At 46.4% G+C, this 27034-nt stretch overlaps 1 protein-coding gene across 1 annotated transcript in view; it reads left to right on the top strand.

Moving 5' to 3' along the window:
• Positions 1–25504, top strand: part of LOC124486920 (glucosidase 2 subunit beta-like) — a 100888-nt gene extending 75384 nt beyond the window's left edge. The window contains 3 exon segments of the mRNA XM_047048799.1: positions 4959–5030; positions 22025–22124; positions 24711–25504. Coding sequence (XP_046904755.1) covers positions 4959–5030; positions 22025–22124; positions 24711–24848 — 310 coding nt within the window. The 3' untranslated portion in view covers positions 24849–25504.
• The last annotated feature ends 1530 nt before the right edge of the window (positions 25505–27034 follow it).

The raw sequence follows: 27034 nt of genomic DNA, 5'->3' as shown, positions 1-27034 counted from the left end.
ATAAACTATACTGCATGTCGATATACTGTTGTGTTGGGGGTTTTCAGCTCTATACCTGATGGTTACAGCAAGATAACAGGAAAATCACATTATTACCACCAGCAACGACAAAACTCGAAGCATCAAAACGCAGAGCAATACAGAAATGTGCTCAGTGCCTGCCATCCTGTTACATATGCAGGCCAGAAATAGAAGTTAACAATGCAACTCCATGCCAAGACATGGTTCTCCTCAATGCCAAGGGCAAAACAAAACAGCCTATGTTACAGACCAAGTTTTACTGATTGGTAGCCATTAGATTCAGCCCCAGGAACGTTGTTTTTCCAGATGTCGTGCCTAGAGGTGCCTGGTAGCTCTGGTGGCATCGTTGCCCCTTTAGTCAAGAAGTTCCGGGTGATAGAGAGGGAGATACCAGTTGAGTCCATAAACACAGCATGCCATGTTATGCTAGCTGAGTGTAAGCTGTAGCTAAATATCAATTGATGTCTTACGTTATATGACATTACATTCTGGAACAGTGCTTTTAATGATAATTCAATCTGTTTTCTACAATGAGGTAATGAGGTTCACCCTTTGCCAAACCACAAACGTCTAGGCAGATATAGAAGAAAGCTAAGACACAATTGAAGCCATGCTGGCAATTGTTAAACCCGTTCTCACAACACAAAAGGCTGTAAACAAATGACTGAAATGCTAATTCTTGACCAGAAAACAACAATGCTTGAAAGAACCACGGCAAAAATCTGCAGCAGGAGCACACCATTTCCATTATGGAGAAAAGCTCACTATGTCAGCAGTTATCCAAGTTCTGTCCGGTAAAATGCCCTTTTCCAGGTGTTCTCCTCTTGTCCATTATAATGAGAAATGTTTCCCATGAATAAATCCATTGCAGTAGTTGTACATATAATGTATGGTAGTGAAAATATTTTTTATTTCAAAATCCAAATCGAATCAAATTTTTTTGTTATCTTTTGCCATTGCCTGTCCTGTTGGACTAATTGCTTTTGTGGCAGCTGTAAAGAATTGTGCTGACAGGTGAACCTAGACACGTGAACAACCTTAGTCTGATTATATACAAAAAAATGGTTCAGAAAACTTGAAAGTCTACTGTTACAAATGACACACATCTTTCTAATTGGCTTGTGTTCTATGAGACGACAGGCACAACCTTTTGTGTTGATTAGGATGCCTGAGCTATTTTCAATATTTCACCCTCAATATCATACCTCCGTAGGTACACTACGCTACATTCAGCCTCCACCACCCAAGTCATCTCAATGCACAAATGAACCCTTTGGGAACAGTGAAACTTTTGCCCCCCCCCAGTATTTATTTATAAAATGCATGTTTGTGGGAACAACTCGTTCCACAAGCAAGAGCGCTAACAAGTTGTTGATATTGGTGTTGGGACTGATTTAATTGCACTTTGTGCAATCCTTAGCCCTCAGTGATCACAGGCTAACGGTGTAAACAGACACGATGAGCTCTAAGTTTCCACTGGAACAATTAATTGTGTCACAGTTTATAAACCGATGAATCGCATTTGACCCGCCGCACACTAGCTGCCAGTGTACACAGGGTTACCTGTAAACCAATTAGCCAGTGTTGAAGTTCCTGCAGAGGTAGCACTGTCACCTTTGGTGAACTCAACCCACGCAGTCGCATAGCAGTCCACTGGGAAAAAGACTTAATTGCGCTCTCTCTCTCTCTCTCTCTCTCTCTCTCTCTCTCTCTCTCTCTCTCTCTCTCTCTCTCTCTCTCTCTCTCTCTCTCTCTGCCTCTGCCTCTGCCTCTCTCTTGCTCTCTCAGTCTCTCTCTCTGCTTCCTTCTCTCTCTCGCCCCAACTATGTCTCAGGAGTGTGAAACGTGTGGGAGAGGGCTTTTTCTTTTGCAGCAGCAGCCGCTTTTCGTGTGCGTTAGTTCTCTAATTAACGGCATGTTATGATTAGTGATGCAATGCTTGGTTTCAGGCCAGTTTTAGGACACCTTTATTTAACCCCCCCCCCCCCCCTACATGCAACACACTGAAACATGGCCCCCTCGTACTGCAAGCATAGTCAGGAACGGGTTTGGGAAATTGTTCTCTGGATTCGTACTGTACAGGCATTTCAAATGATCATGCGGCACTTCAAATCCTCCGAACACATCAAATGGGAAGGAACATATCATTGACCTACGTGTCTCGTCTAGTCAAAGTCAAAACATTGACGCTTCGAAGGCCATCGAAAACCTAGGATGAAGACCAGCTCATTGTAGTGTGAACGCGTGGCAGTCATACAGTGACAGGTTAAACGAGGAGGGCTAAGCATCGTGTCTCAGCCCCAAACGAGCAGGGAGATCAGATGTCATGTTTGATAGAGCTTCTCCCCCTCGAGTCCTTCTAATTGCCATCAGAGGTGCGATCAGTGTTCCTCTGCCTTGTTGTCATCGTCCCCCCCCCTTCCCTCCTCGCTTGTAATTTCCCCTCCGCCGCCTGTCTCTCCCTGCCGCCGTGTCACCGTCAGTCGTGATAGCGACCCGGACTGTCACGAGTCAGTCTGGCTCCTTGCCGTTCTCCTCCCCTCCCTCTCCCCCCCCCCCCTCCCCTGCGTTTGTCGTCCGTCCGTCCATTATTCTGTCACCTTTTCTCTCGCTGCCCCTTGTGGCTCCCCCCCCCCCCCCTTTCTGTCTGCCTAAATATGTCCCTCCATCTCTCCTGTTTTCTCACCCTGTGTTGTTAGCTGTCCATCTCGATATATATTCACCCTTCGCCATTTCATGCGATTGAGCCTGTCTAGGGAGCTGGATAGGTGTGTGTGTGTGTGTTTCAGTTTGACCTTTACGCAGCCGTTCCTCTTCCTGTAAACCAGAGGACGTGGCCTGAGACAGCGAGCCGTTTCTCACCCTTCGCCTCCGCCGGCGTTTCCGTTTTTGGGGCGCGGCGGCGTCCAAAAATCCCCCTCCGTTGGTCTTGGCGGGCGCGTGACGCGCGTCTCGGTCACGTCCTCCGCCTCCCCCCCCCGCCGGCCGCGCGGCAGCGAGCGCTGAAGGTCAGACCTAAGTACGCCGGCCCACAAATAGACAGGGCTTTTGTGCTGCGGTGACGCGTCAGCAAAAGTGTTCAGGGATGGATGGCTCTGCCTGGAGGGGTGGGGATGGGGGTGGGGTTGGAGGGCGAAAGAGGGAAAGGAGGGAGACGTGGAAGTGGAACTCCCCCGCGGGACTCTTTCGATTGCTCTCTCTCGGCTTTACCGCCCATCCCCCCCTCACCCCCGCCCCCCTTTCTTCCTCTCCTTCTCTCTCACTCAGCCTATCAGGTGCCATCTGTTTCTGTGTTCATACAATTCATACAAGGGTGTTTGTTGTTGCTCCAACACCTGCTTTACAAACTTAATGAATCCTGTGGCTTGTATTAAAGACAATAAAGGGAGCATCGAGAGGGAATTTAAGAGCTTCAATGGGAGGCTGAGGTAGAGATTTTCATTGTTTTAATCCGTACTTAGATCTGATTCAGCACATCTGGACCCTGGAAAAAAATTGTAAAGGGGGATTGTGGGTAATGGAGGCTTCGAACGAAAGAGAACGGAACAAACCGCGGTCTGTTTTTACCTTGCCGCGTTCCACAGGGACAGATGTTCATGGATGCGTTGGAATGCTTCTACTAAAAGCTTATGTAAGCGTTTCACAAGCCTTCTGCGTGGGTTTTCCTGCTCAGTTGTCACTTGAATATCTAGCAGACTGTGGGTGTTAGAGTGTCCTTGAGAAGGGTCAAGGCCATATTGCCAGAGGAATCCTCAACCATGCCTCCTGTCTCTCTATAGCCAGAGATTCTCTTCATTTACTTAAACATTTCAAGCACGGTCGTGTAGTAACCACAGCACCTGAAGGTTTGCTGAGAATGTAGTTAAACCTGGTGGAGCTGGTTTGGAGAGCTGGTCCTAGTCCTACCCAAGCATGGTTTTCAAGTAGGCTGTTCTGCAAGAACTCTGCACGGGAGGCTTAGAAGAAATGGAACAATCTCTAAGCGCTCTCTCTCTCTCTGAGACGGTGGAAGGCCGGGGTAGTTCTGTGAAACATACAGTAGACATGAAAGGATAAATGCCTAAACGAAACTCCCGGAGACGAGAAACATTCAATGCGGTCCGCAAACAAGCGCATGAGCCGAGCGCTCGGCGGCCAATCACTTACCTCTCTCTACCTCTCTCTACCTCTCTCTCTCTATCCCCCTCTCTTTCTCTGATGTTCATCATTTTATTTCTTTCATCTTCCTTTTTCTCTCTCACGGCTTTTGATCCCCCCCCCCCCCCCCCTCCGCTACCCAGCCCACATCCACTTACTTCAACCCTTTTTTCTTCCCCTCCTCTCCTCCCTCTGCGCCCTCTCTCTCTTGCCCCCCCCCCCCCTTCTATCACCCTCTTTCATTTTGGTTTACTTGGCCTCTTCCTTTCTTTTGTAATGGTCGATGGATTGGTTCAAATGTCAGTGAAAAAGACCCCCCTCTCCACCTCCACCTCCTGTCCATTTTGCCATCCACTTCTTTGATCAGTTCGTTAGTGGAAGCAGGAGTCGTCAGCTCCACCCTCAGAGCTAGCCCGGGCTAACGGCAAATGGCTAACTCCTCCAGTGTCCTCACCCACAAGTAGGAGAGTCGTGTGTCAGTAGAGCCCCCAGTCTACAGCCAGTGAGCCCAAATGGAGGCTCAGTGTTCAGTAATTCTGCTTTAGTTTCACGGCTACTTGGCTTTGCATTCTCAAAGGGCGATGCTAATGTTGGCAAGACTGCCACAGACTATAGCTGTCGCCCTAGCCGAACACCACTATCCCCATCCTCACTTGACAAAATAAATGAGTCAATCCTCAGCGGTAAGCAAAAATGAAGAATAGTACTATTATATTGTTGTGCTTGGCAACTTGGCTACCTAACTGTTGGTCCAAAAAACGCCATTTACAAACATCACATGTACCTTTTTGTCCTTCTAGGTATACTTATACCCTTTGTCCCTTCAATCAAGTCACACAAAAGAGCGCCGCGGGAACGGAGGTGTCGTTAGGGTGAGTACCTTGTTCACATGCCTCGCCACAATGCATCCTTGTCAATGTTTGTCAAGGACACTTGAAGCCCTGAAGGACCCCAGTGTTCAAGCCACCACTGACCTACTGTAATTAAGTCATGTTTTCCCATTTCCATGTGGGCTAGAGAATTGTGAAATGGAATGTGTTTGTTACGTTGTTCTTCAAGACGTTATTGTGGCCCTGTTGTACTGGTACAATACATCGATCTACATTTACATGTATTCATTTAGCAGATGAATTTATCCAAAGCGACTTCCAAGAGAGAGCTGTACAAAGTGCATAGGACACTGATAATAACTACAAGGTAGCCCCAAAACCATTGTGGGTAGCCAAAACATGAAGCACATATTGTGAACAACCAAAATAAGAGCCAAAGGGAAGAACCATAAGAGCATGTAGTTAAACAAGTTACAATTAAACAACATGAATCGCTATAAGTGCAAGTGTACCTGTAGAAAAGCAAGCAACAGTAAAAAATATTTCACAGCAAGTACAATTTAAATCAGTTACCACTAACCAACAAGAGCAACACGTCTCTAAACAAGAGTCATTGTGATCCTTGAGCAAACTAACATTGGACAACCAGCAAACCATTCCGAAGTACATTTGTACTCCCGGAACAAGTGCGTCTTGAGCCTTTTCTTGAAGGTGGGGAGACAGTCAGTGTCTCTGATGGAGGTGGGGAGTTGATTCCACCACTGGGGGGGTACAGGAGAAAAGCTTGTGTTGGGACCGGGCGCTCTTGATCGGTGGGACCACCAGGCGGTTGTCTGAAGAAGACCGTAGGTGGCGGGTGGGGGTGTAAGGCTGCAGGAGAGACTTGATAGTCGGGTGCAGTCCCGTTCACTGCTCGGAAGGACAGTACCAGGGTCTTGAATCTGATACAGGCCGTGATGGGTAGCCAGTGGAGGGAGATGAGGAGCGAGGTAACATGGGATCTAGAAGGGACGGTGTTATAATATTTAACGTTTTTTTTTCAACCAATGTCTGTCAATGTTTACAATGATTTTAGTACAAAAGAAAGCATTACCGTATTTTTTTTACTATAAGTCGCTCCAGAGTATAAGTCGCATCAGTCAAAACTGCATCATGAAGAGGAAAATAACATATAAAAGTCGCACTGGACTATAAATTGCATTTTTTTCGAAATACATTTCACAAAATCCAAGACCAAGAACAGACATTTAATCAGAAAAGGCAAGTTATTCAACCACACAATGGCACATATAACAAAAGGCTGAATAGGTGTCCGGTATGTTAACGTAACACACTAACAGTTATTCAGCTACACAATAGCACAAAGAACATACCTGGGAGGCTGAATAGGCTAAATTAACATAACAAGTTATTGGTAAGCTAGTTCACCAAGCCCCGATCTCACTCCACATCTGTTGAACTTGTTGGTTCATGTCAGTCAGTATGAATTAACATTTAAAAACATGTTAAATTATCTGTATTTTGATATATAAATTAAAAAAGATTGCACCTGACTATAAATCACAGTACCAGCCAAACTATGAAAAAAAGTGTGACTTATAGTCTGGAAAATACGGTACTTCAGAAGAAATAGGCTATTTGGTGGAATTCCCTTAGCATCAGCCCTTGAAGTCTTCAATCATTGTTACGACGTTCATATTAAGTTACCCCAAGACCAATATTGGTGATATTGATATGTTTTTTTTATTGTTACTCAATCTCTTTTAGGCCTCACCTGACCTATAATCAATTGCTAACAGATCTCCATCATGGTTTTAATAGCTTTTGATCAATGGTGAAAAGGGGTGGAGGGCGGGGGACGGGGGCTTCATATACTGCGGGGTCGTATTTTCTCCCACTGTGAAGGGTTTCAATTTCATCTCAAGGATTTAGCTGTGTGGCCTTTTACCTTCCCCAAGGGATTGAATCTATCCTACGCTGGACATTGGTCTGGATCAAAGTGGTTGGGTGCTATGAAAGAAGGGAACTCAATTCCTATAAAGTGTATAACTTCTCCTGCTCCCTGCTCTATCCTCTCCTTCCCTTTGTTCTGTGGGAGTGTTAACGTTGAGGCGGTGAGATTGGTTCTCAAGGTCAGTGTCAAAGCCACTGGAGGTGTCGGCGAGCTAGCTAGCTAGCTAGCCTACTTCAGCTAATATGTTAGCTGTTGTAGCTAAGACTCTACAATGGGTGAATAAAGGGGTGCTTCAAGCAACTATGTTATTTACCTGTGTCTATAACATTGAATGTCATTTTTTTGCGTTTTGTTCCATCACCAGAGCTTAATATCTGTTACCTCCTTGTTGTGTGGAAAAACGTATATTTATCTCCTTGTCTTCTTCCTTGTTATCTTTTTTCCCTCTCCTGTCCCGCAAACTGTGATTTGAGGTGATAATTATGGGATGTCTCTCTGCTGTCCTCTTCCACTCTCTCATTACCCTTACCCGTCTGTCATCAGACACATTTATAGGGTGCAATTATGGAAATGCTATTCCATTGACATTGTACCCCCCCCCCCTCCAAAAAGAAAAGAAAAAGAAATGAGAAAAAGAAAAAAAAAACTTTTAATAAGCTCTTATGATTGGCTGCAACTCCTCCCATTGCCCAAATTGCGACACTGTTTTGGTAGACGGTGACGCAGGCTAAAGATTTGTTTTCCGTGCAGACAATATAAAGGCCTAAATGACCACCATATTTTTTTTGGGGGGGGAGACGACATGTCAAAACATTTTCCGCTCTCCCAGAAATTATGTTATTAGTTTTCCCCTTTCCTCTTTTTTTCTGCAACGGAGAGACGTTAAAGTCATATTGGAGATGATTTATTAGCAATTATGCCTTAGTGTGCGCATTTTGGGCTTTTAGAGGGGGTAAACTAATTGGAATCTGAAGCTTGACATTGTGTTCTCTTAGCGCTGTCACCTCCTACACTGCCCACTCACACACGGAGCTGTGGAACGTTTCACCGTGTTCCTATCTTATCTTACAGTGTGTGTACGTGTGTGTGTGTGTGTGTGGAGGAGGGGAGGTTAGACAGAATGCAAACCGTGAGTCATACGACCCTTGTCTCTTCTGCCTGTCACACGCCACAGTATGGAAGGCCAGAGAGACAGAAACAGAACCGGTCGAGGCGGTCCGTTGCGACGCGCGTGACTCAAAAGTGTGGCCACGGTGTCGCTACAACAGAAGCGCAGAGCAGAAGCTCCTCCCTCCTCCTGTGCCTCAGAGCCGGCATGTCTGGAACAAGATGGCCGCCTCGCAGAGAAGAGGGAGGAGGTTCGTTGACGCGGACCGCAGCAGTTCGGTCTCGCCGTCCATGTCCAGGGCGAAAAGAGGTGCTTGTGTGTCTCTGAGGAGCTGACGCCCACCCTTACAGAAAGGCCAACATGGCTAAGAGGCTCTTGAATAATTCATTCGCTTCAAGCTGGTTAATGGAAACTAAATGGTCGCTTTGGATGTGGCAGGGTATCACTTCATCTCACCCCATACACACATACTGTACACGGACGGTGGTGTGATTTTTCGGGTGTGGGCAGGCGGGTCGTTTGCGCCGCAATGTAGCCCGCGTGCTTTCAGGGAGACTGTGTGGAGGGATGTAGGTATGGGAAGGGGGAAGAGGAGAGTGTGGGAGGAGGGGGGGTGGGGGGGGGTGGTTGGTTGGGCAGGAGGGATGGAGGTATGTTGGCGGGGGGAGGGGGGCGGAGGGGACATGAATCATAGTCGGCGCGCTGGGAATAAAGTTCATTTTTTATCCAGACAGACCATCAGTCAGCCCTCGCAGGATATGGCTGGGCCCCCAGATATCAATCTGCGCTGAGACATCCTCCCTTTCCCCAGAGTGAGCGAGGGGGGCGAGGGGAGAGCTTTGATTTAAACGGCAGCATTTATCACACCTGCTTTAGCATCCTAAAGGACAGAGAGAGAGAGAGAGAGAGAGAGAGAGAGAGAGAGAGAGAGAGAGACACAGACATTAACATGCATGTCGTGTCAGAGAAGGTGTAAAGATATAGTTGGCTCCAGTGTTTTAGCTGCTACCACCATGGCTGTAGATATGACCACTCACCCAGAAGTTGCTACTAGTCAGCGCTTCTCTGCTGTTCATCTACCGGGACTGTTGAAACTGTAAATTAAATATATGTTATTTAAATCCCTAGTGTTCAGAATATGGTTTGGTTTCTCATTTTTTACTACCATACACTACTGACTTTACAGTAAGTTGGTGTTGGTCATGGTTTTTTGTTGTTGTGAAATGAATAGATTTCTATGACAGTTGTACTTCCCTAAGTGCAGTTAGTTGGAACCCATTTGAATGTTTAGTATGGGATGTATGTTTGTTGTATTTGCTTATGTCTGTTGTCGGGCGTACGTATTTTCTACCGTGCGCGCCATTAACTGTGAATGTGTGTGGAGCCGCTTGTCTTATTAGTTCTGCTTCATTCTGTGTGTTCCACTTCCGGACCTTTCCAAAGCACGTCATTTGTGCTGTATCACATCATCTGCAAATGTAGATATTACACCGAGCCTCGCACGCCCGCATCTCTCCGTTTTCTACTCAGACCTATTCTTCCTATTTTGCCCCTGTTCTCTTTTCCAGTCACGAGCAAAAGCACGTCTTGTCCCTGCCTCGGAATGGGACGCTGTAACAATAACATCAGCTGCGATAATGATAACAGAGGAGGCGAAAACGCTCGTAGGACCACAAGACCGTCCTGCCTCGACGGCGTCGTCCGTCTTCATAATGCCCGGAACGCCGGCGCCACATGCCGTCTACACCGTAGGGAACAGTGAGCACACGCCCGTTCTGGAAATGCAGTCGATAACCTGCAAAAAGAATAGCGGATGCATGCCTGGATAGATGATGAAGCACACAAGGTGTCTCCTTCGCTGGCTTCTCTCGTTTTTTTTGGTCTCCTCCCCCCTTCTTCTTTTAGGACAAGGGAAAACGAAACAAAATGCCCACGTGTCCCGGTCAACAGCCCAGCCTGTCTGGTGTGATGGACTGTGCTTTAGTAGCTTGCAATCCCTGCAGTCGAAAAACAGATCGCTAGCAGTCGGAACCAGGAAGTGGAGAAGAGTGTGCGCGCGATGGCTGCCTGTTTGCAGGAATTGATGAGTCGTAAAGACGCCATGTTGTTTTCCACTTCCTCAACTCTGCCGGGTTACGTAACGTTCCGTTATTGAGTTGTTGTTGTTGTTGAAAGTAGAGCTGTGAGGAAGGGAAGGCAGGCGGGGGAGAGAGCGAGGGAAAATACTGGTCTGGGAGAGACAGAGATTACATCTCATAGGGCGGGTTGGATTTCAGTCTAACCCTGATGGATGAACATGCAAATGGAGAGCCAGTGCAGGTCATGGTACAGTACAACTCCTTAATGGACTGTACTCCATTGTGTGGAGTTCTGAGTTAGATGATGGTGTTGGTATGAAGCGTTAAATCATATTCAGTGGCTAAAAGTGTATACACACAGTTAGGCCACGGGCGGTCCCCTATCTTTGGTGTCTTTGAATCGCAAGTTCCCAAATAGTGTTTCTGCAAAGAGTAATTATCTGCTTTGTAGCTGTTTTCTCCACCAGCTGCTAATAACAACAGAAAACGGTTCAAAGTATGCCCTGAAAATGCTGCATGGCCGCACTGTAAGAACCTTTTCGCCACGAGAATGAGTATGGTTAAAATAGTTATGCATGCCTGTATAGCGTTTACTTAGGATAAAGACAAGAAAATTATTCTGTATGCACAGATACACAGAGGGGGGCCAATACAAGTCTATCCAAACTGAAAGAGCCAAACATCAAAATAAATAAAAAAGTATTGCAACCATTATGTTATATAGTTATATATAAATACCCATGTTACATATCAATCTCAGTAAAGGAAGAGCAGCAACAAAACTAAAGCCAACACTACCAGAACAACTGGACAAATCAGAGGTTGGCAGACATTGTCGCACAGCCAGACAAAACAAACAAAAACAGACTAGTGTCCAGACTAGCGTGTCCTGCCTTTAGACAGAACAGAGTTCTCTGCTGGTCCGGAGGGGGGGGGGGGGGTTATTTACATAAAGCGGTGGAGGACACCAGGGTTACAACATCGTAGGGATCGCAGCAGTGTTGGTGGCTGGTTGGACTCTAGGGAAATCAGTCGTTCTCTCAGCTGGGGTCGCGGGGTCGGAGGGTGTCACTCGCAGGGCCAAGGAGCCGGCCCTCCCTTGGCTTGGGGTCAAACCTCTCTCCTCGGGGTCGGTGTCGTCCCTCGGAGCGAGTCGGGAGGCAGAACAAGCAGCGTCAGGACGGTGGGTGGAGTGGAGAGCAGATTGCTAGTCTGGCCTTTCAACCTTGGGGCCGCTGCCTTGTTACCTAGCGAGAGTTTGGAATATGTTCAGCATGGCGCGGGTAGCGGGAGAAAACAAAACAGGAATAATAATCACTAGGTTCAGTCACCCTTCTGGGCGCTCCGGCATCAAAGATGTTTAGTTCTTGGCATACGCAATACACAATATAGTGCTTGACTCAAGCAAGGAGTGAGAACAGTAGGCCTTATCAAGAGGGGTTCTTTTGCACCAAGAGGGCCATCACTCGAGTTACATATTGAGAAACAGAAATGGCATGATTGAAAGCCATAAAGGCAACAATGTAGGAATGAGAGGGAGAGCGAGCACGCTGGCTGACGCACGGCTGTTGTGTTCGAGTCAAGGGAAAAGAAAAGGCCTATTGTGAAAGGCAAAAGAAAAAAAAAGAAAAAGGCTATTAGAGCTGTCAGTTTCCCTTGCAGGTTCGCATCACTCAGTATTCAGGCCCACAGGTCTCCCCAGAACCGCTTTATTGAACAGCAGATTTTCAAACAGAAAGAGAAAAGAAAAAGAAAGTGGGGTAGCCTAGCAACATTGAAACCCTCGTGCAAGACTGCGGCGTGCCCACTGCGAATGCAGCACACCGGGTGCAGACGGTCCCGGCGACAGGCGTACAGGGGCCCCACGGAGAGTGGGTCATGCCTGTCACCGAAAAAAACAAAAAAAACAAAAAAAACAATTGGGTTTGTCGTGATACTAGTGTGTACGTATGACTGTTTAGTCTGGCGGCTTCCATAGAGACTACATAAAAACCGATAAGATACACACACACACGCAGAGCATCTGCCTCTGCCTCGTGTTACTGTCGGTATCGCTGACGGCAAGATTAAGCGCCAGCATCCCGTGGTGTTAGCCTATACGGCATCAGCATCATGCCTTTCCTCATAAAGGAGTTACGGTTGGAATTGAACTCGGGAGCCTGTGTAAAGGTTCAGGAATGTGGCATTAGGCGTCCGTCAGCGTCTGCGGGAAGCAAACAGAGCAGTTGTCCTGAAAGATGAACGCCCGGAGGCTCTGACAGTCCTGTGAGACGCTCCACTCCAGTGATCCAGCCGAGCACATTCGCGAGCGCCCCGAAAGAAAAGAAGATCTCCGCTCTGTAGCTGTGGTAATATGGAAATGTGTTCATTTGATCAATAATAGTGGATTTCTCGTGAGAGCTGTGAAAAAAAACCCCAGTGCCTTTTTTCAAAGTATTAAAAGGAGAAACTTCTGACAGAAAATGTATCACATCCCTTCTCCTTTAAGATTAATTACAGTTCATTCGCAGTTATCCTTGGTAGCAGTTCATGTATAAACAGTTGGAAAGTGGGTAATTATCACTATGGGTGGCCATTTTGTGGCATGGCAATCACAGGGGAACTGCAAGGTATTACGACTATTACAGCTTCAGCAGGTTACAAGTGAGTGCAAATACCATCTACTGGAGATTAGATTCTGGAAGGGCAGTACATTAGTACATTGTTATCTTTTGCTTCGGGAAGGTTATGTTAGATTCAGTATGGTTCTGTGTTTTCTTGCAGAAGGTGTTTTCATGAGCTATGGTATGTTAGCTAACACCGTAAGTCAATGTTTGGGTAAAAAACGTGTGCCTCAGTTTCGTTTAGAGAAGTTTCCTGAACTGACAGCCTATATTCACATGTTGATAAAGGCAAACCCATATGTAGCACGGTTCTGAGAGGAAGCATGACATGTCATAATGTAGGATTTTGAGACAGCTCTAATCCTTAAATATTTTATTTTTTTGTCAGGGTGTCTTTGTGGGTGTTTATTGAAAAAGAGTACCATCGTCGCCTTTGGAGCTATTGATGTTCTATAATCTGGCAATCCTTTGTACTAGATATCAGAGGGAGAGAGACTGAGAATGTCAAGCTGGCAGCTATAGCAATGCCCTTCATTTGAAATATGTCTGTCAGTACGTAAGTCTAAATGCTACTTATGAATCTCCACTATACATTACAGTTTCCCAAAGCCGTCATGTCCTTTGTAAAGGAATTAATTCATTGTGGACAACTCTGAATATCTGCATTCCCATTAAAAACATTTAAATCACAAAGTAATACTTTTTGTGTTTTTTTTTAAACTTTTAAACAAGTGAATGCCAATAACCTTTTATTTGATTTTGAAGGAGTTATGTGTCTACTCTCTACTGCATGCATTAATGTCTGGATAGTTTATGCATGACATACTTTGGTTGATTCCCAGAAAGACTTTCAAGTCTGTGATTTTGTAAGGGCAAGGTAGTCTTGTCCATTATGAAATGCATACAGGTTTGTTTAGAAGACAGATTCATCAATACATTTGTCAAGAAAGAGATTTGAGATAGAATATACACTTTTGGCGCATTCACGTCCACTCAAGTGGACAAATGGATTTTCAGTCACAGGAAACTATTTACTAAGAACAGATGATAAAAAATGTGTATAAAAATATTTCTAACATCTTATTTAGTTGACTGATATTTTCACCTGTCTAGTTTTCTTGACTATCAAAGGATTTAACAGTAATTCCTGAGGTACTTGTGAATTGATGATGCAATATCTCAAATGAAAATTGAATTGTATACAACGGTTTGAGGGTCCAGTTAAGGGAGAGTGAGAAGAGAGGTTAAAGGGCTGAACATGGCTTAGAAATAGATGTCCTCTGTAGTGAACGCTATGCATAAAAGGATTCAAACAAAGAAAAAAAAAGCTGCTCTTATTTCCTTTTTAACCAACCAAATGGATATTTGTCCCAGTCCCTGTTAGCAGCATGTTTAAAAAGCATTGCGGTACATTGCATTTGTTATTCCTTTGTATAACTTATGTTTGATAATTTTGCAAAGAATGTCAATCACATCCCAAGTTGCGTATACATTTTTTCTTTGAAAAGATCTGATTTAAATGTTTGGAATCAATAGGTTTAAGGTGGGTAAAGTGTATGAAGAGATTTACAATGTTTGAAGGTAAACATGATAATATAGTAATGACTATGACCCTGCAGTGTACACCAGACTTCTGTAGATTCAGATTTAACTTAATTAATTTCAGCTTGAAGTGATTGAAACATGTTTTATTATGCTCCCAATCCATTATTTTTGGAAAGGAAGGAACATTCTGAATGCAGGTTTTGTCCTTTTAATATGTTTCGACATTTATTAATTTTTTACATTCACTCGAGTCAGCCTTCAAAATAAAAGCCCGAACACACCACAAATAGTGTGCTAAGAAAAGCCGTCAGTGTTTGGTATGTGGCTTTTGTAGCTTTGTTTTTTTCATTGCCACCTTTTGAATGGCCCCGCTTAACGATTCAACGACGTCCGCTTTCATGTGTTCATATCAAAGCCGATCCCTTCCCTTAATTGTTTTGATAGGCTTTTGAAAAGCATAGCTTTTTTTTTTTTTTCTCCTGGTCTATTCCGAGTTGTAATGATTTAACCCACGGAGTAGCGACAGCTCCACTGGAACAAGTGCATAATTATACATTAAAGTGTTCTACTTAATGGGCTCGTTTTCAAGCTGCCAAGGGCGTTCGCTGGAGGGCCATTAGAGAGAGGGGCTCTCTTACCTGCAGAGGAAACACTGCAGACTGATGCCCGGAAGCATGAGAGGGCATTACACAGCCGTCACACACGACAGACGAGCTTCGGTACCAGTTATCCGACACCGACGCCTGGACTTTACTCGATGTTTGCACTCCGATGGAAGGCTGCTCTCGCTGGAGCCGTTGGAGGGTTTCGGTTGTTGAGCTTCTCGCCGTTGTTGCCCCGCTGCCATTTCCACAGCCGTCATTTTACATTTTTCACACAGGCACCTCCTCCTGACCCCTGGTACCTCTTTGTGGTGCCACCTTTACCCAAACCACTCCAGTTCATCCGCCAGTCAAAGCGCAAGGTAATAGCTCTTGTCTGTCTGAGAAGGCGGTTGGAGTGGATGGGGGGGAGGAGGAGGAGGGGGGGGGGAGGCTGACAGTGTGAACCCCTAATGCCCTCTTGGCTGGGTAGCCATGGCAACGTGGAGCCCCCTCGTTAATGAGGCACAAGTGAGGCGTTAACGGAATACTGATTTAGATTTGACACCGCACCGACTCTTATCTGTTGGGAGGTGTTGATGAAATATGGCTCACAGATTTTCTTTTGTTCCTGCCTGTAAAAATACCATTGGTGGGTGCACAATGGATGTTTAACATAAGTTTGTTGCAGGTATAACTCCTTTGCCCTTTAAACTGTAATTCACTTGTCAAATACACTATATCAACTCGCGGCCAGTTGCAATAAGCTGTAGGTAACACCTACAATAAGCTGTAGTTTACACTAGCACCGTACTTCAACATCTAGACATTTATGCGTCGCTGCATGGGCTTTGGATTGTGTTGTGTTGTAATGTACAATCGGTACAATCGTTGGTGCAGAGGAGCTTTAGTACTGATGACTCAAGTCAGAGATTGATTCCGACCAGACCAGGGCTGTGACAAACACACAGCGGATAACAACGGAAAGGCAGATACCAAAATATACCCATCTCTGTGTTCCAGTCACGGGGGGTGAGGAAACTCCTGATGGTGCACCCAGCATGTGCCCCCCGCATGTTTTTGGGTCTGCATTATTAATTAGAGAGAGAGGGGGGGGGGGGGGGGCGACGTGGTACTGGTACTGTGATGACTCTTCCCAGGCTTGGCCCAACGCTCACACCCTCTAATGGATGACCTTGCGTGAACGGGGGAGGTCGCCAGGCACGTCTGGGGCTCGAGCTATGGCTGCTACTGTCACCTTCTGAATACATTTCGCATTTTAGATATATTTGTGGCGCCGCAAACCACCCGCGTGTATCAGGATCAACCAACGGATTAGCAGTGACTGGGCCGCCCAACTCTGACTGCTTGTAAGGCACAATCTCGGCTCGCAGAGATGATTATGGCTTTAAGATGATGGGGTGAGCAGTAACCTGCTGCCCCAGTGCCCTTGTTAAAGCAGTGTGTTGTGGAAGCATTGCTGTGAGGTGTTTGATTGCGCTGGCTAATGAATGGATGCTAACGGTGGTGATACTAATAGGAACAGACTGTCCAATATCCCAACACAGGTATGTCATTAGTGCTCATGTACGTGGATACGATTGGGTGACTCGCGTAAAAGCGGAGAGCGCGATGGCCCGGACGGAAATAGGAACCGTAGCTGTTGGAGCCTCCACTACTACATGATGACAACCGAAAAGTGTAATGATGTCACTGAAGAGATTCAGGTTAGCGTGCAGTCACTCTGCCCTGTGGAAGTTACATTTTTGTCCTCGGGCTGAAGGGGAAAGAGTCACAGAAGGCGAAACAAATCGGGATCCTTGTACTTAAATACAATATTCCAGGGGATAACTCATTGGTGTACGTCGTGAATAGTAATTCATCTGAAAGCAAGCCTCTCATCTGAAACTCCTACTTAAGATACTTCAAGGAGGCTGTACACTTTACTGAGGTTGCAGTACAAATACAGACCAAGAGCAGATAACAGCTGTGCTACTCGTGATGTCAGCATACAGTTTGTCTAAAAGAAATGCGCTGACATTTTCCACAACATTATTCGAAACAGAATGATGATTATTTCATCGGGCGGTCTGTTTGTTGTGTTCTTGCGACTAACTTGTGCTGTCGTGCAAACTGTGTCCTCCTGAATATAACTTAAGTACAAAACGTGCTCTCACACTCACAAACTGTTCACAAACGTGTGCATCCACCACCTATGTGTGTGTTTGTGAACATTATACTGTACAGTAGAGAGTAAGCTAGTTCCCTAAGACAATATTAGTGTGATAAGTGAACGCACACACACACACACACACACACTACAGTAGATAGGTTTCAAAGACACCTGAGGCAAATGAGCACATCTATATTCCTTCCACTTGAGAAGACCGCTGTGCAACCAAAGGAGACCCCACTTCCTCGCTCTATGCCACCAGTGGTTTCCTTCATTCTAGTTTCTCCAACTGAAGTCTTACTGTACGTTCCATTTCCTCTTCCTCTGCTACTTGCGTCCCCGTCTCTCCCCCCCCCCCCGGTATCTGAGGGGTGCCTAAAGAACCGAGTGGAGTTGTCGGAATGATAATTGCTTCTGACAGGTTGACGCACGGCTGTATCAGGGGGGCTAACTGGCGCTCAGCACCGGGCTAGATTAGCCCGGATCTTCCGGATTTATCGCTGGAGGCACACGGATTAGCGGCGCAATGAAGTTCAACTGAATCGCTGGCGACCACATATTTTAAAATATAAGAGGAGCTTATATCAGCTCAAGCCATTATCATGAGGAGTGAAAGCTAATCAGCTTTTTTGCGAAAGCTAATTATTCTTAATAAGGATTAGCTTTAAACATCAATTAAACAATTGTGGGTATTCCAAGACCACTTTGTGCCAATATTCATTAAAAAGTATTTGTCTCTTCATATATTTTGGTACATGATTGACAGCTGGTTTAGTCCAAAAATATACTTTTTTTGGATCCATTTGGGATACAAATGCATTCCAATTGTTCTGGCACTGTACTGTAGCAGGATACTATCTGCACAGATCCTTGTGAACTCGGTAGCTATGGTTGTCGTGAAACAACAGTTGGCCTTATGAAAATATTGTCACATGACCATGCTGGCACCTCGCTAGTGTCTTCGAGCACTGTGGATTCAATCTAAACCAGAAACACAAACAGAAAAACATTGGGTCTCCTGCAGTCTTGTGTCTCTGTTTCTCTCCTCCACGCCTCCACTGGAGGATGTTGTGTCTTCCGTGCTCAGTCATTGTAAAGGAGTCCAGAGTGAACCACAGTCTGAAGCAGTTGGAGGCGTGCGATGCGAGTGGTTCTCCAAGTCAGGAGGATAGTTTTCCCTGAGCAAGCTAACGCCTCAGTCCTACAGAACAGCGAAATAACCTACATTAGGCTCGATATCCCACCATCTCCATGCTCGTTATTTGACAGAAGGTGCATTTTACAACATTACAACGGAGCAGACAACTATGGACCAAGAGCCTGCATCTGGAAACAAGATTACAAGGGTTACACAGCCCCGCCAAGAAGAACACATGTTCAATATCTCTGCCCATTCATCATTAGACTGAAGTCTGCAGTCCTGATCTCTAGTCTCCATGTGGACGGAAATGGGTTTTAGAAATGTAAGAGTCCAATTTTCTCTCCAACTCCGTCCACAAATCTATTTACATACTCGGCTATAATTAAATAAGGACCCCCCCCCCCCCCCCCCCATCCCTGCAGAGGTATAAGGATGTGTTTGGGAAATTAGCTGAACTCTATTGCCTGTATTATATTATGTATATATATAAATATACACTATACTCAATATATAAACATACACATGTAGTGCATATATATATTTAAATAGTGTGTATGTACACCCACACACAGACACATATACATATATATATATATATATATATATCTACTGTATTTACACACATCAAATAATGTTTTTGTTCTTTTTATTAATTTTTATATATTTTCCTTGGTGGAGACATGGTAGGGTTTGTTGTTGAGTGAACTGAATGCTAATGCGTTAGCGGCGCACCTTCCCTGGTGTTTAGCGAGGCGGGCTAATGTGGCTCCCCGCTGGGCCCTGGGGAGCGGAAGCTAAGGATCATCCAGCCATGTTGCGGCGCCGGTAGAACCCATACAGGAGAGCCTGGCGCTTTTAAGACAGCGAGCCACTCTGCAAGACGACACTGTAAGCAAACGCACTACGTGTGTGTGTGTGTGGCGTGTGTGTATCCCGTCAGATGTTCAGAACGCCTGCCTGAGATTAATTGGTTCTAGAGTAGGCTTTTTTTTTGGGGTGGGGGGGGATTGAAGGAGAGGAGGTTTATCTCTTAAGATGATAGTGTGTTATATGTCAAGAGGTCGTAGTGTAACTGTGGAATGTTTGTTTTTGAGGGTTTTTGAAATGTCACCGTGGATGTTTGCGAAATTAAAGCCATCATCTAGCATTCTCCCCATATCCATGGCATGATATAGATCATAATAAGTGACTGCATGCCTGTCCCCCCACTGGAAGTATGATTGGCTATGACTTTGGGTAAATGCTAGAGGGCTGTATATATATAACGACTACAGAAAATGGTCTGCCGATACGAGTCTGTGACAAGCTATCATTACCAGACTGTTCTGTCAATAGCAGTTCCATCTTGTGACTCCTGCGAGGCCAAATGACTAGGAGTCTATAGGGCACGTCTCGGTGATAACTGGGGCCCTAATTGACAGGGCCTTCGCTTGCCTCCTGGGGCGCGGGTGGGACTGATAGGGCGAGAATGGAGGTCTGGCAGGGGACTCGACCGAGGCGGAGAAGGGGTGGAGGATTGCGGGGTCGGGGGCTCTTACACATACACACACACATGCAGACGGACAGCCGTTTCTCACACACACTCTCTCTTTCTCTCATTCACACACACACACACACACTTAAACACACACACACTCAAACACACACACAAAAAGGGAGCGCATTAGGGATCAGTGGTCAAACCGATGGAGAGAGTCGGGCGCTGTCACTTTCCCCCCTCTGCACCACGCGTCCCCGGGCCTTGACAGCAATCCATTTGAGGGCCTCCTGGCACTAACCGAGTGCTAAAACCTAATCAAACAGGGTGGAAGGAAGAAGGGAAGAGGTACAGAGCGCCGGTCCCCTTCCACTTGTGTGAGCAATTCACCTCGGAGTGACCCGTTCAGACGTCCTGAACAAGCCGTGCGCGGCGCGGGGGACGGGCTGCAGACTCAGGGAAGCGCCACTCCGAGACCCCCGAGCGAGGGCCCTGCTCAAGGCTCCGCGGTCTTGAAAGGCTGTAGAATTCAAAGTCGACGAAAAAGGAGACGGGTCGAAGGACAGCGAATGCTTTTTTTTATACAGGGCCGCTCGCTTTCTGTCCTTTTGTGAGATCATGCTGTGGTTGAAAGCCTGCTCCTTTTCTGTGTCCTTATTTCGAGCATAGACAGTTTTTTGGTGTTCTTTTTTCTAGTTATGGCTGGTGTGTTTGAAAAAAAACTGCATATATTGACAGCAGGCAACTGTTTTAGTCATGATGCTACGTTACATAAATAGGTAGGTATTAAAAGTAAGGCTAAAGTAATTTTGTTACCTACATAGCTAAAAGGCGTGGACAGAAAATGTCATTACAGTTTTGCTAAATTTTTTTAATACGTTTTTTGGGGGGAGAATTATGTAACTAACCTGCCAAACATATCCATAGCCGTATTTAAATAGGAAAAACCTGACCACACTGTCAAAAAAAACATGAAATGCTGGAGATACATCTTTACAAGGTACACACCCTTAGATTTCAAAGAAACAGTCTAAAGCAAACCTTGCATGCAGGGGCCCCCAGCCTGATACGTGTGTTTATCTGGTGAACTCCCAGGGGCCCATTCTCCTTCCTTTAGACCAGGGGTGTTCAATCCTGGTCCTCCAGAGCCCCTGTCCTGCATGTTTTAGATGTTTCCCTGCTCCAGCACACCTGATTCAAATGAATGGGTTTTTAATCAAGCTCTGTGGAAGCCGGGTAATGACCATTCATTTGAATCAAGTGTGCTGGAGCAGGGAAACATCTAAAACATGCAGAACACCCCTGGTCTAAAGGAAGGAGAATGGGCCCCTGGGAGTGCACCAGATAAACACACGTATCAGGCTGGGGGCCCCTGCATGCAAGGTCCCCTTTTTGCAGTCAGGCTTCCTTTCTGTCAACACTTTTCACCACACACATTAACATATTTCCTAAACCGCGCAACAGAACCTCCCAGAATGTAATAGCAACACTTTCGGGCACGAGACGAACATTTTGACACCATTTATGTCTACGTTGTGCAAAAACTGAGGGACGGGTTCGGGTGTGAATAATAATAAATAATAATAAATATTATTAGGGTGCCCTGTGAGTACACTTTATTGGCTTTATTTGCAAGGCAGAGGTAGATTACTGTATGGACTACTGGCACACTGTTCACTTTTGCCTCCTAATTCTTCTCCAGAGCTTTGGTGAGAATATAATTAGCTAGCGAGTGCTGGGCACACAAGGCCTCATTTGGGATTGGGTTCAGTAGTATTGTGCACTTCTCCTCTCCCTCCTCTGCGCCGAATGGCACAGAGAATTAACTCTGACGAACGGTAATTATTATTTCCCCTCTGCTGTATGAGGAGAAAGAGAGAGAGAGAGAGAGAGGGGGGGGGGGGGGGGGGAGAGGGAGAGGGAGAGGGAGAGAGAGAGAGAGAGAGAGAGAGAGAGAGGGGGGGGGGGGGGGAGAGGGAGAGGGAGAGGGAGAGGGAGAGAGAGAGAGACAGAGAGAGAGAGAGAGAGAGAGAGAGAGAGAGAGAGAGAGAGAGAGAGAGAGAGAGAGAGATTGCCAGCACCAGGCACTCACAGAGGGCATTGCCAACCTGGCCTCGTCAGTGGATTGTTTTTTGCAGGGGGAAACCATATTCCAATTAATAAACCTGTTGTTTGGCGATAGCAATGTTTCCCTCTATGCCCAACAGAACAGTGTTTATTTGGACTCTGGGAATTGATTTTGAATAGTTGCACTAACAAATACAACCTGTTTGGTTCCTCAGGTAAAGCATGTGTTGATAAACGGTGTTGATAACAATGATTGTGTTGTTGTCGTTTTCTTTTTTTAGCTCTTTTCTGTCATTGGTTGTGTTCCAGGAAGTGGGGGACGTGGGCGGGGTCGCCAGAGAACCAGTACTGCCAGATGAGGTATGAAAGCGGCGAGCTCTGTTGGCAGGGGCCCACTAGGAACACTATGGTAAGCACACAAACACACACACACAAGATGGGTGGATGGATGGACAGATGGACTGACGGACAGAAAGATGGGTAAATAGACTGGCGGGCTGACAAACGGAGAGATACGAAGACAGATTTGGGTTGGCAGAGGGGTGGATAGATGGATGGACAGGCAGGCAGGCACACACACACACACAATCCAAACCTACAGTGGTTGAGTCAGAACCCTATTGTATTCCTCATCATTTCCAGTAAACACAAGGCACAAGTCTAAATATTGACACACACATGTGAACAGACCAACAGGATTTTGCAAAGTCTCCAACAGTGAAACACTGACTCCCTGTTCCCTCACAGCCTTTCTACTGTCAGTCTACAATGACTGGTAGGATGGTAATACACTCCAGTCCTTTGATACTCCCACTTATAAACTTCTCCTCAACATCCACCTCTCTCTCTTTCTCTCCCTCCCTCTCTCCCTGTCTTTCTCTCTCTTTCAGTCCAACAGACCTTTTTGTCTATTATGTCACAGTTACTGGTTCGGTTTTCCGGCGCGTCAAATTTGTTCAATAAAATATGTAGCACGCCTTTTTTTTGGGGGGGGGGGGGGGAGGGGGGGACGGAATCATGCCCCCTTCTTCAAATGGATTGAATAAACGCAATCTGCAAATTTATGTACTCATTCCATCCAGGGACTCTTTGAAAAGCCTAAATTGAATTCCTTTGATACGGCTCCCCCCTCCTCCACCCCCCCCCCCCCCCCCCCCCCCACCACCTTTTTTTTTTCCTTCTTCTCTTGCCGTGTTCGGGCTGCACAAATGAAGTCTGGGCCAGGAGTCGTCCCTCATTAGATGTGAAGCGGTGAACCTCGTCTCTGCTCTTCCTCCGCGCTGACGAGAGGCTCCTTTACCTCTTAGCGGCTGAATGGCAACGCCGAGCGGGCGCCCTTCTGCATTGTTTCAACGCAGGGTATTCAACTAATTCAAAGGCTGAGGGGGGACCACGGCTAGCATTGTAAAGACGCTCAGACAGTGGGAGGGGGAGTCCGACTTGCTGTTCCTAATGAGCTGCCGCGAAAAGCGCCATCGCGGGCCCATTGTGTGTGAAGACGTGGGTTTTGATCTCGGGCTTCAGTTCTCCTCCGCGGCCCGCCGTGCGGCTCCGTCCGGGGCACTCGCCGGATTTCTCGGGGCTAGCGAAGGGAAGGTTTCAACAGATTGGCTCTCGACGCGAGTGTGATGCGTCCGGCTGGGTGTGTGCGTGTGTGCTGTGTGAGGCCGGCTTATCACTACTGTTAGGAACAGCTACATATCATGACTCTGGTTCACAATATCAAAGGAAACTTTATCCTACCACTGGACACTACGTCACTACTGTACCCTTTTATACTAAACTGCCCTACCACTGTACTCTAGGCCAGTATGCTACATTACCCTACCCCAGTACACTGTAGTACCTTACCCCAGTACACTACCCATGAACACTACACAACCCCACTGCAGTAAATTACCCCAGTATACAACACTACACTGCCGCAGTAAATTACCCCAGTATGCTACACTACCTTACCCCAGTACCCTAGCCTACCCATGTACACTATACTACCCTACCACAATACACTACCCCAGTATACTACTGTTGGAGCCGTATCTAGAATTTTTGCGCACTATTAGAAATATGTCTCTCGTGGAAATTACATTTGGTTTGATTTATTTATTGTGTACTACAAACACCTACCCTACACCAGTAGTCCACCCCACTCCCTGCACACTATTTTAATAAAACTTTTGTGAAATCACTGGTGCTACCTACCTGCCTGAAAGTTGAACACAATAAGCTCTTTCAGGTCTGTCTTTCTCTCCCTCACCTTCTCTCTCTCTGCCAGGTCTCTCTCTCTCTTTATTCACCAGAGGGATTGTCTGAGCAGAGAGAGACTGAGATAAGAGGGGTTGCTATGGAAACCCCCCCCTAGAAGTCAAATAACTTTTCCTTTTTTTTTTTTTTTGCCTTTCGCCCCTTCTTCTTCTTGAAGAGGGCATGAAAAAGTTGCCCATTAAAGGGCCCAACGGAGGTAATGATATCCTGGCACATCCAACACCACAGTCCCACAGCAGGCTGTGGAGACGGCAGGTGGAGCAGGTCTGTAGCTGCCCTGTGTCAGTCACACCTAGACTTGTTGGATATGAAACAGCAATGGGGCGACCCTCTCTCTCTCTGTGTCTCTCTCTCTCTGTGTCTCTCTCTCTCAGTGTGCTGTAATTTAATTCAGAGAGACCGTAACGCCCTGTGTATCACAAATAACTAGGAACTAGGTGCTATGGCATAATTCTGTCGTTTGTAGCAAGCGCCTCTCTCTTATTCCTTTCACCTGAGCGGAAGGCGCCCAGTGCATGTTCCCAGACGCAGCATGGGGCAGCCATGCTGGCGGCACAAAGGCAGGAAAATGAAGTATCAGGTCCTTGACACCGGACAATATTCCAGCCTCGCTTTCCGAGAGAGAGAAACGACAGATCTCTCGACCCGGGCTAACAACAACATCTCCTCTCTGCTCCGTCTCCCTGCTACCACTTCACTCCCCCCCCCTCCCACTCTCCTGCTTTTCTAGGTCACGCTGACATGCGGGACGGAGACAGCCTTGCGATCGGTGAGGGAGCCCAGCAAATGCCAGTACGTCATGGACCTTCAGACTCCAGCGGCCTGTCATCCGGCTCTGAGGCCGCGCGGCGTACACAGCGAACTGTGACCCCCCCCCGCCCCCGCCTCCGCCAGAACCCGGAGGAGGCAGGGCCAGCGTGTCCCTGAGCGACCTCTGCAGAGGATGACGTGCACGGGGAAACTTGGGTACCCTCGTCCAAGTGTCTAAGTACCGCACAGCAATAAGCGCCCCTTTGCCAAGCTTGGTCCCATGTTCTGTTACAATAATTGTGGCGTTTCGACTCACTTGTAATGTCATCTTCTCAACCCTCTGATTGGATGTTGTTTGACGATACTTTGTTGTGTGTTGTACTCGTGTGGGTGCCGTCGAATGTTTGTGGAATGTACCCAGACGGCCTTGGGGATCGTTTTGTTTGTGACTGATTGGTAGTTTTTTCCCTGAAAATGTCTTTATTTGTTTCCTTAGTTCACCTAAAACCACAACATTTCTGTTATTAGGTTTTATATTGATGAGAATACCGCTCGGGTACTTTATGCAAGTGTAAAGGTTTCTCCAACGTATTCAATTATCCATAATAACTTGTTTTTGAGGCAAGTCAAATATGACTGCGACATTTTCATTGAATTTGAGACGGAAAATATATAAATATATTTGAGATGATATCAATCAATGATGGGAATAGTCCCTGTTGTTTTTGAGCATAAGAAACTGCTTGTATTTGACTGAAAATCTCAAATAAACTATTTTAGATAATATAATTGTACTTTACCGTTATTCAGAACATCTATCTCAATTCAAGTGACGGGGTCCAACAGAGATGGATCGTGCAAGTTTAACCCTGCAGGCCTTTTAAAGTCCTCCATAACTTTGAGACCCCAAGCGGCGTTTATCTAAAAACAACAGCATACACGACTAAAACCACGTATCTTAGCATCTCTCAATTCACACCTGCAACGTCTGATGGTGAAGTAGCAGAGTTGCAGTATTGTTGACACATTACTCCTGCCTGTACACAGTTGTGTGTCCTCGTGGCTGAGTCAGTGAGGCAAGTCAACTGCCAGGTATGCACCTGACTGCCTGATTGATTCCTACCCCCAGTGGGGAATCTGGGCTGATGTTTGCCTGCTAGCAGTGTGATGGCTCCCGGCCATGCACTCTAGCCTAGAGATGGCTGTTTCTCCATTTATCTGGCTTCAGCTCCCATCCAGTAGCTCCTCATGTGATGGCATGGATGTTTTGTTTTTTTCCTTGCACACCATCGACTCCAGCAACACCAGCCAGGGTTCTGGGTAACGGTTGTTAATGTTTGAGGGCTGGCTATCAATGGAATGATTTGTTCCAATGAGGCAGTGTGTGAATGTGGATTTGGCGAATTACGCAGGCAGCCAGCGTCTATGTGAGTTGTTAGTCAATCCTGCTGTTTACACTTTACTTATCGAGTTTACCAGGTACTGTTCTCACATCCCAGTCCATCCCATCCACTTGGTCTACAGATGGGCTATCAGGATCCGTTTAGATAGGCAAGAGGACGACCTCACTGGTGTATTTATTGACAACTTCATCCGCTTGAAGCTACAGTAAGAATGGTGTGTATAGCCTATCTTTAGGGAGGGAGGGGCACATTGTCATTGTACATAGAACTCCTCTTGTTCCATGATCAGGGGTGAGGGGGGGGGGGGTAATTAAAATTGTGCAACAGATGCCTGATTTAATGTGGACATAAAAACCTCTTTGCAGCCACTTAACTTGGGCGAACAGCTGGAAATTCTGCCAATCACATGGAGGGGAAAAAGAAACTAGTCAAGAGCAAAGCTACTCCAAATAGTGCAGATGGCAAGTAGACATATAGGCATCTGGGGAGAGCTTCATTCGGAGACGTTTTGATATACCGGTTTGTGATGTCAAACTGGGGTGAGGGAGGGGGGCGGGGGGTGGGGGGGAAGGCGGGGACACATCGTGTTGCCCCTTCGACAACAAAGAGCCCCGTGCTGTTTCATCATTACTGAGGGGATAGGCCAACCTGCTCTGCCCACACAACGCTGGGCTCCGTCTCTGCCTTGCTATACTACGTTGGCAGCCGCCAACCATTTCAAATGGCTTCCAGTTCCCACACTGTGTTTTGAACGGTCTGTTCATTGATGTATGGGTTAGGATCAGAAGAAGAAGGGGGGTGGGGGCTGGGGGGGGGGGGGGGGGTTACGCAGGGTGAGTTGTGGGTTGGGTTCAGCAGGGAGACAGAGCTCACGCACAAACACCTCCAGTCAGCACATTTG

This window comes from Hypomesus transpacificus, chromosome 25, assembly GCF_021917145.1.
Source record: "Hypomesus transpacificus isolate Combined female chromosome 25, fHypTra1, whole genome shotgun sequence".
In the NCBI taxonomy this organism is placed as follows: domain Eukaryota; kingdom Metazoa; phylum Chordata; class Actinopteri; order Osmeriformes; family Osmeridae; genus Hypomesus; species Hypomesus transpacificus.
This window is presented reverse-complemented; position numbering and strand designations above follow the sequence as displayed.